The sequence below is a fragment of the Pelmatolapia mariae genome, linkage group LG18 (assembly GCF_036321145.2).
Source record: "Pelmatolapia mariae isolate MD_Pm_ZW linkage group LG18, Pm_UMD_F_2, whole genome shotgun sequence".
NCBI lineage: Eukaryota > Metazoa > Chordata > Actinopteri > Cichliformes > Cichlidae > Pelmatolapia > Pelmatolapia mariae.
In genome coordinates, this window is record NC_086243.1 from 552,066 (window position 1) to 565,158 (window position 13,093).

The 13,093-nt window shown below is 40.7% G+C and overlaps 1 protein-coding gene across 1 annotated transcript in view; it reads left to right on the plus strand.

Annotated features, from left to right (window-relative positions):
* Positions 1-8,744, plus strand: part of LOC134616694 (phospholipid phosphatase-related protein type 4-like) — a 59,299-nt gene extending 50,555 nt beyond the window's left edge. The window contains exons 9-11 of the mRNA XM_063461645.2: positions 2,181-2,796; positions 4,145-4,298; positions 6,588-8,744. Of these exons, the coding sequence (XP_063317715.1) occupies positions 2,181-2,796; positions 4,145-4,298; positions 6,588-7,504 (1,687 nt within the window). The 3' untranslated portion in view covers positions 7,505-8,744. The remainder of the gene's footprint in view (positions 1-2,180; positions 2,797-4,144; positions 4,299-6,587) is intronic.
* The last annotated feature ends 4,349 nt before the right edge of the window (positions 8,745-13,093 follow it).

Below are 13,093 nucleotides of genomic sequence, written 5' to 3' on the forward strand. Positions count from 1 at the left end.
GCTGCCATTCTGTACTCGGAGCAGAAAGCAGTCACAGAACAATTTGATGCCCTGCTCCTTTTTTGATGGCAAAACTTTAAGACAGCTTGCTGCACAACAAAAAATCATTTGATTCTTTATGACTGCCATTTTTTCCTACTGACCTCAGAACAGCAAAAAGTCCGTCAAAACGCAGTACTGAGAAATACTGAGTCCCAGAAACAGAGCTAGTAAGAGTTACAGAGCTCCACAAAAACACAAGAGCCACATGTACAACATGAAGAACAGCTGCATGCAGGCCACGGACCTCTGCATGTTCCCTGTTATGTGGCTCACGCTGGTGTCCTCCTCTCTGGATGTTCTGTCAGATACAGTGGAACCAGTAACCTCAGCATCCAGTACATCGTCCTACTGGGGAGACTGGGGCTGCCGCTGGACAGTGACATGAATGCCAGTCCCCAGGTTTCTGTCCTCTGAGTATCCATACAGTGCTGAATTATTTTTTTTGGTGGGGGTTGTTTCAAATTAAATTATGATGCTGTGTTATATTAGAAATGTCCAGACTTTAAACAACGCTATAACCAGTGATGGGAATAACGGCGTTACAAGTAACGGCGTTACTAACGCCGTTACTTTTTTCGGTAACGAGTAATCTAACTAATTACTATTCCTATCGTTACAACGGCGTTACACTTACTAACAAGGAAACTAACGTTACTATTTTTCAACAAACAGACGGTTGAAGCTGTGTTCAGCTTACTGCATCTTCTGGGCGCTACAGCTTTAAGCAGCAGCGCGCTCCCGCGGACGCTAATCACGATCACTGTCTGGCACAACATCTGGAGCTAAGGAGGCAAAACAATCACATGAGTGCTGCTGTTTGACTGAGGAAGAATAAAGTAGTCGTGGTAAACCAATCACATGACCACTTAAAGACAAAGCAACAAGGTGACATATACCAGTTTTTAAATTGTGTTGATAGGCCACGTAAAACCAGAGTCGTGATAAACAAGATATACGCGGCGTTTTTACCTCAATAGTTTCGTCACGTTAGCGCTAGCAAGCACTCTCTGCTTATGAGCAAAAAACCAAAACAAAAAAAAGTTTTAGGAGTGACGGAGAGAGAGAGAGAGAGAGAGCAGAACAAGAGAGAGAGGGCGAGTTTTGAGATGTGAGAGATTTGTGACGTTTAGCGTGTTTGGAGTGTGTAGTTAATGTGTTGTCTTGTGTAGTTAGTGTGTAGTGTTGTGGATAGTTTTGTGTTGTGTGTCAGAACAATGAGGCGACTGCTGTCTCCAGGTAGAAACAGGAGTGATACACCTGCTGCTGTCAGACCTGCAGGTATCAGGCTGTGATGTTCTCCTTTATAGTGGACAGAAATATTTGGAGTGGCACAAATAATTTGTGTGACATCTTATTGAAGAACAGCTGATTGTTCTGTAAATAGTTTGAAATGGTTATTTTAAAAAAGGGTAAAAGGTAAATGGCTGCAAATAGCTTTGTTGTTTGCAAAACTTGTGCATATGATTTTAAAATTGACAATTAATATTTGCATTTGAAGTTATGAAATATGATTCATTAAACATGTTTATGGTTGTTACAGTAAAAATATAACTTTTTTTACTCTGATTTTATGGTTTTTGTCTGATTTTAGATCAATTCTGGTTATACAGTATGACAAAATGAGAACATAACTGTAAATTCAGGCACGTGAGGTTGTGCTGAAAAGGATGATACCAAACAAGGCAAAGCAAATAGTTTTTAAAGGTAAAATGTGGAGGGAAAATCAGAAGTAGTTAAAAATGGCCAATTATACCCTGGACCCCAGAGGGTTAAACGTTCTTTGTTTTTTTTAAAGTAACGCAATAGTTACTTTTCCAAGTAATTAATTACTTTTAGAATATTGTAACTCAGTTACTAACTCAGTTACTTTTTTGAAGAAGTAACTAGTAACTATAATTGAATTACTATTTCAAAGTAACTTGCCCAACACTGGCTATAACATGTTTGGATATGTTTATGTGCACAAAGATACCAGAACGCTAACTGGTCATTTGTGCTTTCAGTTTATGAATTTGACAGAACAATTATATTTACCTAAATCAATTAGTCATTTGTGAAGATCAAGCAAAGAAGACAACATATTTAAAGTGCTGTCACTCTTTTCTTTCTTCTCATAGTGTCTTTATCTTTCTTTTCAGATCCCACGGAGGTTCCTCGCTGGAGGAAGGTCGTATTCCACGGCGTCACGCTTCCATCCACGCCTCGATGGACTCAACCCGGTCCAAACAGCTGCTCAGCCAATGGAAGAACAAGAACGACAACAGGAAGCTGTCTCTGCAGGTGATAGACGGTATAAGGCCAGCCTCCTCTTCGTCTCCTCAGAGGAACATGGAGCTGCGCTGCTCCTCTGAGCCGTCTGCCATGGGTCTGGAGGTGGAGCTCCGCGGTGGAACCCACCTGCCTATAGCCACAGGCCAGGAAGCTGAGCTGCGTGCTGGGGCGCACATCCCAGTTCAGTACATGAAACTAGCAGCTAGCTCTGTTCCTATGGCCAATCATAATCATCTGTCCCATAATGGGAGCACTGCAGTGACTGGTGGGGCCAGAGTATCTATCCAGTCCCGACCTGGATCCTCTCAGCTCGTTCATATCCCAGAGGAGGAAAATCCCACCAGCAAGGATCAGGAGAGTGAATCCGAGGACAGCATCATGGACGGGGGTGGGTCAGTGAGAGAAAAGTGGCTGAGAGTGACGGAGAAGACCACCATCCCTTGCAGGCCTCTCAGTGCTGGAGGACAGCCACGTCTCATGCAGGTTTGTAACTTCTTTGACTTCTTTCTTTAAATGTCAGTCATGAATCTGAACCAGGACAGTGACGTGTAGCAGGGTAGCCTACAGGGTAGAGCTGCATTAGTCCAGGCAGGAGATCACAGATGCCTTCCTACAGGAATCTACAGGGACTCATTTGAACAGCAGTATGGTTGCTGTTGACTGACAGCTCTTAATGCCATCCTTTCCTTGTAATATATGTTTGTCCAGGCTTCAGTTGATGTTGCCTGGCAGGATATAGTGTGTGCTTCCTCCTTAGACTGCATAGGGGAACAGTGACAGGGGAACGTTTGTCTGTTACAGTCTTCTGCAGATGATGCCCGGGGTGCCCTGCACCAGCCCCCAGTCCTGCATTATTGACACACTTATTTTTCCCATGTCAGTTACTCAGAGTGCTCTGTCTGTAGAGAGCACAGAGAGTCACTCAGCTTTTCACCGTGTGCTTGCTCCAAGGGGAACTTTCTCTGTACTGTAAGGTCTTCACTAAGGTTGGGCGACTGGACGAATATATCGACAACAGGCTGAGCCTTTCACCGATTGTTTTTACAAGAGCGATTTATTTATTTGTCCATGAGTAAGTTTGCTAATAATGTTGGTTGAAGCCAAGAGAAGCAGTCAACGGAAAATATAATAGCGCTGTTTTAACGGCGCCCTCCTCAGACTGCGTCCAAATGCAGCGATTGATTTGCTCAAACTCCGAGCAGAAAGAACGGCAGCAGCCTGTGTTCAGAAAAAACAAAATCATTTGATTTAAATAAAAAACCCAATAGTGAGGAGGGAAACAAAGACGAACTGGCTTCTTTTTCCACTATAACCCTGTTTATCTGTCTTACACACTCAATCAAACAACAAATACAAAATGAAACAAAAAGTATTCACACTCCACATATTCACAGTCAGCATGCAGTACTCTGCATTTACTGGTTTCTTTGTGTTTATGTGTTTGAATAACATTTGTGCTACATTCGAATGAATGACAACTACGACAACATGAAAAGATATAAAGAGAGTTCCATCAAAAACACTGGTCGTCATCTTTCACCAAACCTGGGATCAGAGCACAGTTAATCTGGGAAATGTTTTCCAATAATCTTTAAACCTTCAGTTTTATACAATCTTGTCTTATAAGGGAAACAAAAAGCTTCAGTTTGTAAAGCTGTCACATGGATTCCTCATTGGTTTAAAAATAAAAAAGTAACAGTGCTTTATTACAGTCCTGGTGTGTTACATCATGAGAGCCGAGGTTCTGCTGAGAAGCTGACACAGTCGTACAGTTCCCTGTTTTCCAAGTGTGGAAAAGTTCACGTTACACTGCCTGTCTCTTATTTTCCAGGTCATAGCCTTATCTAAACAACAGGGTCTGCTTCACTCTCCTCGGTCAGAGGACGGTGGCAGCACTGTCAGTTGCACCGGATCCATTCGGTACCGAGCCCTGACAGACCAGGATCCATCTCCACCCGCTTCCACCACTGGAGCCGTGGGAGGAGGTCTGTACTTCTAATAGCGCAGATTCAGCCGACTGCTCATCAGTGAAACACAGTGACTCATAAATCATCCAAGCTCTACTTTTACTTGAAAACAGTACAACATGTGAAACTGAGACATTTTAAATGTAAACTCATTTGGATTTTGATCCCAGCAGCAGCTTTAAAAATCCTTTTCCCGCTTCCTTTGACCTCCCCAGGTCCTAGTGTGGAGACGCTGTGTGCAGTTTGGACTGTTTTGGATGGTTGACGGCTCTGTGCCGCTTTAATCTGGAGCCAGTCTGTTGTACACGTGCAGAATGTGCTCTGCCCAAAGGCACTGTGTTATCCACACACACGTACATGTTGCATCACTGCAGCCACCGTCCCAGGTGCTGACCTTTGAACTGGGTCCATGTTCATGTTGATTGGTCAGACCAGTTTTCCATCCTTCCCCTGTCCATTTACAAAGTGCCCAGGCCCACAGACGGCAGCGATGCCTCTGTGATTTTTCAGGAGTCTTCATGAATATAAATGATGATGATGATGATGATTTCATCTACTGCCTGTTTAAAGCTTGTTGCTGGCATCAAATTCATAGTATATCATAGTACATCTATATTTATTTAGTCATTTGTACTATTTACTGTTCATCATTGCTTTGCACATCATTCCTACTTGAATGTGATTGTGTTAGCAGCCCTGCACTAGTCATTGTGCTGTGAACACTCCCTTTAAACACATCGCTTTACAACCCAAAATATTGCTTCTGGATTTGACTGCAATGAGATCAAGTGGAGGAAACCGAATAAATGACTGTCATCATTTATCCTCTCCACAGGAGAGAAAACAAGAGCAGCAGCATGATGACTGCAGCTCTACTCGTATCATTTTAAAGGTTTTAGGATAACAGTTGCTATTCTTCGTACGAAGGAAACCCATATGGAAAAGATAAAATCTGATAAAGTTTGTACCTGTCTTGTGTGAAACTTGTATGAGAAGCATACAAGAGTGAAAACAGATATAAGATCCCTTGAAAAATTATATAAATGAAACTTGTATGTTGTGGATACTTCCTAAAACAATATATGAAGGTAATGAGAAAGGGGCCACTTTCATGAGTGAATCATATAAGCCTTCTATGATTCACTATATGAAGTAGGCCACATCTGATGCAAGTCTTTTATAAGTGTTTACTATTTCTTTTCCATATGGCAAAGACGACGTATTTAAAGTGTTTGGCTCTTAAAAGCCTCCAAATGAAATCCCACAATGCATTTTGGGATTTGAGGTTTTTTGCTTAGAGTTTCCATTTGGGTCTAACCAAATTTAAAAGAAACAGGACATGTTTAGAGTGCTGATGAACCAAATCCTCATGCTAGATGGGTTAAAAAGCAAAGGAAGAGAAGGTGATATTTATAAAATAAAAGAAAATAAACAAACTACAAAAAGAATAACACAGAATTAAGTACAGTATAATATAGATAAGCAGACTAAAACTGTGTGTAGTACCCTGGCTCTGACCCTAATTGTGTAATGGCATGACTTTAGGATCTGAGTCCATGAGTATGACAAGACTTTTTCGGTTGGCTGGTGTGTGACTCACTTTGTTAGTTAGGGGTGGGTTTAAAAATTAAATTGAATTTAAAAATTCATGACGATGTTTATCAAACGTGAAGCGTAGTTTGGATCTTCTTTTGTTGCTGATTCAGTGAATTTTGGTCAGAGTGACGAAACCTGCAGCATCAGAGTCTGTGAGCTGTCGGCCTTCTGCACCGACGGCGTGTCCGTGCGCGTGCCGTCGGTGTTCACATCTTTCTGCAGACTCCGTTTACCTGCTCGTTTATCGTTTGATGTTTTAGCTCTTTGGTGGTTGTTGACATAGTTTTGTGAGCTTTACACTGAAATTCTGCTGTTTCTGGCAAAATACATTTATATTGTATCATATATTTATATTGGATTTTTACATGATTTAAAAATCGATTCAGGATTTAATGAATTGATATCGCATTATTCAAACTAAAATCAATTTGAATCGGGAAATTGTTTTGTTTTTAAACCCACTCCTAGAAATCAGTGACCATACCCAGCCCTGTTGTTAGTAACTGGAGCTGGAACAAATGTATAGTTCTCAGAACTGTTTCTTATTTCTCCGTCTAACAAAAGGAAACTTTGACACATCCCATCACTACATTGGGCTGGTGCATCCCTGTAAGCACCTACAGGAACATATTTTGCTGTTCATACTTTTCTGGCTTGTACTTACATGCTTGTTGATGATTCAGTTCGCTGAATACTTACTTGCTCTTCTAGGGGGAGGTTTGGAGAGAACTGGGAGTATAGTTCGTGTTGAAGCCCACCCAGAGTCCAGATCAAACAAACCAATAGTGAAACCTCCGAGCACTGATGGAAGTGGCTCCTGGCGATGGAAACCACCAGAACAAAGAGCTTCCCTTCGGCAGTCGGCTTTCAACCTCAATGACCTGAACAGACACACGGACAGCTGCGATTCACTGAAGGACGGTGGATCGGTGGATGGGAGGAGAAGTGTCACGGGGACAGAAACAGAGAGCGATGGGGGTGGGGACGCAGGGGGCGGTGGAATGGGAGGAGGAGGAGGTGTTTACACCAGCCATCCACATGTTGTGCACCCATTACATCCCTTACATCCAAATAATCCCAACAACTACCAGCACCTCAGTTTTAATCCTAACAATTCCAATAATCCCATTTTTAACAACGCTCACCCTAACTTTAATCCTCCTTCTAACAACTCGAACATGCCGTTCACACCCACTGCCACCTTTGCTCCTCCCTTCCACCCCCACCCTCAAGCAGTCACCACTATCAGGGTTACACCAGTGGAGGCGACAGCTGCCAGCAGCGATGGCGGCTCGGACTGCCAGTCGGTTGCCTCATCCAGCCGTGAATCCACCTTGAGAAGGAAGAGCAGCAGCAACGTGGTCCACGTCCAGGATCGAGGGCCTACCCCTGAATTCCACAACAACCACCGCCTTTGTGATGACAGCAACCGCCTTGACAACGAAAGCAGCAACCGCTTTCACGAAAACCTGCGAAGCTTTCAAGAGAACCCCAACCACCCCAACCACCCCAACAGGCAGCTGCAGGGAGTGTTTGGGCGTCCAAGCCCCACCCCTCCCCCTACTTTACCCCGCCCAATCCTGACTCACACTCCCCCGCCTACTTTTGGGCTGGCCTATAAAGAATAGCATGTTCAGTGTGAGTTATCCATCTATAACTACAATTATAAAAACAAGTAAACCATTCTAGACCAATGGGAAATTTCTGGAGATGATGTGAACAACTCCACAATCTGCTTACCACCTGCAGCCAATAGGAGATGGTAAAAGACATTCACACGTTCTCAAATGACCAATCAGGCTACAATAGATGGCCACTTTTGTCCAGCTTATTAAATTCTGTTAGCAGCAGGTTAGAGATCGACTTTGGTTCACAGGCCATAGACGTCGAGTCCCAATTTCCTCCTGGCCAACATACAAGGAGTAGGTTGGACTGAGTTTGAGTCAACATTTCTTCTTATTTTACTACATATTTACATATTTTTATCACGTATCGCTGTACAAGCCAGATATTTCTTTTGTAAATCTGATAAATTGAGTGCACTTGCTTCGTAGGCACAAAGATAAGAGGCTTAAATACACTGCTGGCCCTTTGACGCTGGTCTACGCTGGTATTATTACCCTGCCAGTGAGGACAGATTCACACTAATGACTCACTTTTGTCTGGCTGCAAAGGTCAGCTAAAACTGGGGTGACATTTCTACACATCCACGTTTTTGTCACACACAGGTAACATCGAACATCGTAACCACATGCCCTTAGATGGAAATTTGTATTCAAAGCCTATAACTGTGATTGTGTTTGTACATAAGAGTGTGGGCAGCCACAGGGGAAATTAAATCCACTGTCTTACTTATGTCTGGACTGCAAAGAGTCCCTTCTGGGTAATAACAATATATCTTATTTGATGGTGGTATTGTGTTTGTGTTGAATAAGAACAATATCAAGGGGCATATATGGTGTTTAGATACTAAAACAAGCACTTTTTTTCATGCTGTGTTTTATTGGTGCGCAGTGTATAAATGATTCTTACTGTGTGGTAGTTGTACTGACACATGCAGCATCGCCTGCATAAAGGAAGTTCATTTGTTTCCTGTTCTTTAGTTTGATTCCCAGCTCATCGTCTTGGTATTACAGCCACTCTAAGGAAGAAACATAGAATCATTACAGAATAAAGTTGGAACAGTTATGAGATAAAGTTTTATAAGAAAATGTTTTATGATGAAAAAGATAATAATTAAACCCGCACGCTGAAGTAACAGTGAGGATTTGTACTTTAAAGTGAAGAACGAGTAAATATAAGTGAAATGCCATTTTGTTCCATTTTCAAAGAAAATCAGAATATTTTAAGAGAAAAAGACTAAAAAGAAAAAAGTGTACAGTATAATTAAAATGTAATTATCATAATTTAAATAACATTTTCAGGAAAAGGTCAAACTATTAAAATAATCAAATGTAATTTTATTATATATGTTATTTTCAAAACATATAAATGATGAAATATAAAATATTTCCATTAGTAATACTTTATTATTTTACAAATTAATCACACATTATCGAAGATTTAAAAAAATAAACGTTGGGAATAAACCAGAGAAAGGTTTTAAAATGAGGTTTATATTTCACAAATGTGACGTGTTTGCATCTTTTTTAACACTTCCCTGCTCTCTGTTCACATATTTATTATTTATTTTTTCTAATGTTTCGCAGTTGTGGAAATATGAAATGAAAACTTTGTTTTTATCTCATACTCTCAAATACTTTAATATTTGCATGTGTGGGTGAATTCATAGAGTATAGACAGTATTATTATTATTATTACTTTTTTCACTCAGTCATTGATGTCAGTGGAAAAAAATTGTTTTTGTTGTTGTTGTTTTCTTTTTAAATGTATAGATTTGCCAGTTAGAAGAATATTTAATAGACATTTTCTTAACCCAGTGTTTACATTGTTCAATAAACTTTGTGCCCAAGTGCCATCAAAGAAAAGTCCTGTAGCTGTAGGCTAGTCACATAGATACCAAGTGTTTGTGCAGGACTCTACTTTGTTTATCTTGATGAGAATCTGCCTAGAAACAGCAAAGTCACGTTGGGATTGTGAAAACATTCAGAAAGCACCAATATGTGCGGTGGGTGATTTCCAGCTGCTGTGCTGTGTAGATATCTATATACTTTATGTACGTGTTTGCTTGTGCTCCAGTATTTCTTTGCTTATTGCAGCTGTCAGTGCAGTGAATGGTTAAGATAACGTTTGATGCTGCTGGAAAGACTGGGCCTGTCGAGCTGTTTTTAAATGGTCAAGCGAGCTTTAGTAATATAGTACATTTCAAAACAAAACTGGACATAAATTGCTTTCAGTCAAAGATCTGTGACATGCTAACCACATAAGCACAATGGAAATCAGTGCAAGGCAAACTAAGGAAGAAAAGTAGATGAGCTTGATAGGAATCACGAGGGAACCTCAGAAAATTATGGCAGAGGGCTAATATGAAAGTGCCAGATACTTTTAGTTGTTACCCAACCAACAGACAACTTGAATGTACCCTGATCAAGAAGCACTAGTTTGATGGATTCAGGATGGTTTCCCAGCCGCTGAAGTCATTTTTGTGTTTGTTTGAATTCTTTTCAGCTGGTTTTTTTGTTGTTTTTGTTTTTTCGAGACCAGCTAAAGATGTTGTGTAAGTTTGAAATGGAGTGTACGTTGTGGAGGGTTCTAGCATCATCACATTAAAGAGACACTTGTTAACAAATGCATGTTTATTTGGGCCAATTGAAATTAAATATCAGAAGTGAAATGGATATTTCTGAACACAGTGATGCTATGGTGAGTGATGCAGCTATAAAAGACTGCATGCTGACTGACGGACGCATCATTGTCCTCGTCTCTGGATCGCCAAGACGAGGACAAATATCAAAAACACAAATATATTCTGATTCCCTGGAGTTAGGGCTAGAGTTGTCCCTGATAATGCCTTACAACAAATCCAGTTACTATCAGTTCTTTGATCTTCTGGTAATCGTTTTGTCTCTTTGCTATGAAAGATTTAATCTGGTAGGTATTTCCCACTAACTGAGCCCTGCAGTTCATTTCAGCAGTGGAAGTTAACTAAGTTTCTCGGTAAGCAGCAGTTGATGAGCGGTAGATGTGTATGCATGTGTTTTTAGCTCAGAAGGTTTTGGTGAAGTTTGTAAGGCTTAAAAAACATTTCATTTTTTTCTGCTGCTTCACAAGTTTGTCCTGTTAATGGGAGAATGCAGAGTGGACGTACAAGTATGAAACTACAACCAGAACACGTGTGTAGAATTGTTCCGACATGTTTGTGGTTCGTGCTCTGCAGGTGATTCCAGTTCAGCTGTGTTTGACACGAATGCTGTCCCCACACACGTGTTAGTCCCTGTGTACAGGCCTGCAAAGAGAACAGTTTAATGTGAGAGCCGTGTAGGTGGAGAATCATTTTGACGCTCCAAAAACCCAAAAGCCCAAATATTTCAAAGAGAACGTTTGCATTCTAAACATTTGATACTTGTGTGGCGCTCGGATGGAGTGAAATAGGCTGTGATAGTTATGGAACAGAGAAATTGGTTTAGGAATATGATTTGTGCTTGAAGGACAATTTGGAGTTTTATTAAGCTCTGACAGGGAAGTCATTCTGCATCTTAATATTCATAACTTATGACTGGATGTCATAAATGATTCTCATCTGGTTTTTTAAGCATTTGTATATTTCTAATATGAATATTTCTAAACACTTCTGCTTCATTTTATCATTGTTACGATGTACAGTTTGATAATGGAGGAGTTTGGATGATGATACTGAAAAGCACATCTTGTCAGTTGATGAAGGTGAATGACTTTGAGAGTCTGGGGATACGATTTAAAGTCTGAAGCATACAACGACCTGCATCTATGCTCAGATGTAGTTGGAGTGTAATTTGGAACAACGTGGAATTGTTTCAAATAACATGGAATAACAGAGTAATTATGTGGATAATCCCCCTGCCAGTCGTTCACATGGTGTCATGGTGAGCCCAAGAATTAGAACTGTACAAGCCAAGTGTCACTGCACCCGATCATTACTGTCACAGAAGCAGCTGCCAGGCTCCTCTTTATGCTCTGTGCCCATTTCTGGTTCTAATAATAATTTCATATAACAACAAGGGTTTTTTTCTTTTTTTGCACCATCAGCCTTAATTTATAGTACAGTATAAAATCTCTGTAGAGCCATAGTGGGCCATGGTATGTGCTGTTCAAATATGCTGTGTTTGCACTGAATATTACAGCCGAGCAGACCAAAGCCAGTTTTTCAGGTCTGTGTTGCTTTAGTGTGTAGTTTATGTTCTGGGTAGGCGCACAGTGCAAATTACGGCATACACTACAGTGTTGGTACACAGCTCAGTACTATGAATCAGTAGGCATGGTTTCACATGACCTGTTACTAATCGTGTTCACTGAAACTAATATTTGAAGCGCTTCTCACAAAGTTGCAACCTTACAGTGTTAATTTTAGCTTACCTCTGTGTGTCACCATGGTGTGGAGTGTGTTATCAAACTAGAGTCTTCAGTGCACAGCAATCTGTGGTTTGGGAGTAGTAACAGTTATTAGCTAAGGACACCAGGGTTGGAGGTTTTTTCAGCTAACAGCTACACGGGTAACCTTCTTACGCTATCCTGCCTGTTGTTACACGATTTATGGCCTGCTGGTTACAACACATCCACTGTGTTCATTTAACCATCTGGTGAAATTATGTCCTAAAAATGTTTGATACAATGTAAATTACCCATAACTGAAACTATTTAATAACTGTCTTATTTATAATTGTAGGGTTATTTTTGTCTTTTTTTTGTTCAGTCTCTCTTGATAGATACAATGTATAGATATTTTATATTGTTGTGTGTGAATTTTTTATATCTGCTTGTAAAATTTGTTGCTAATTATCATCCGGTTGTTAAGTGATGCGTATAAACCCTGCTTCCAGGTGCAAACTACACTGTGTTCATTAAGGCTGTTGTTGTTTTAACGTGCTGTAATGCTTTGGATCTTGTTCTGTTTAATCTGAACAAGCCCCTGAAAACAGTCAGTGATCACTGTCGGCCTCTCTGGGTTTTTATTAGCTCATTCATCTGCAGTTTTTAAACCGTGCGATGTAACTACAGCTCATCGGCTCACGGTTTACCAGACACCACATATTTGAACAGGTCAGAAAAGAATCACTCGTAGGCTAAGAAAGATTAGAATGTGTGCATGAAGCTGGGACCAGGACTTTTTCACAACAAGTAATACAAACCATGCAGCAGTAGTGCTGGGACGGATCGTCTCAGATGGTCTCCTGGCTGAAGTTTGGTCTGTTTTCAGCATCTTTTTCCTGTCATGTGATTACATTTGTCTCTGCCCATCAGAGACTCTCACCGTAACTTTTACTGAGGATAAAAAAGTTAGTGTTCATCCTCCAGCTTCACTGTGCTAATGCACTTATGTTATCATAACCATAGCTCTGTAGCTAGCCCCCAGCATTATATAGCAGCTAGCCCAACTTCAGTAACCCTACAAACATCACTGTTATTTAGTCTTCTGTCTTCATTTATGTTGTAAGTAATAGCAGAGCTGTAGTTTTTCAGAAATCCCTCAGCCAAAACGTGGTGTATCATCTTTACGTGGACGCTAGTGAGCTAACTGCCTGCTAACTTCATAAATCCTTTTTCATGGATTCCTGGATGTT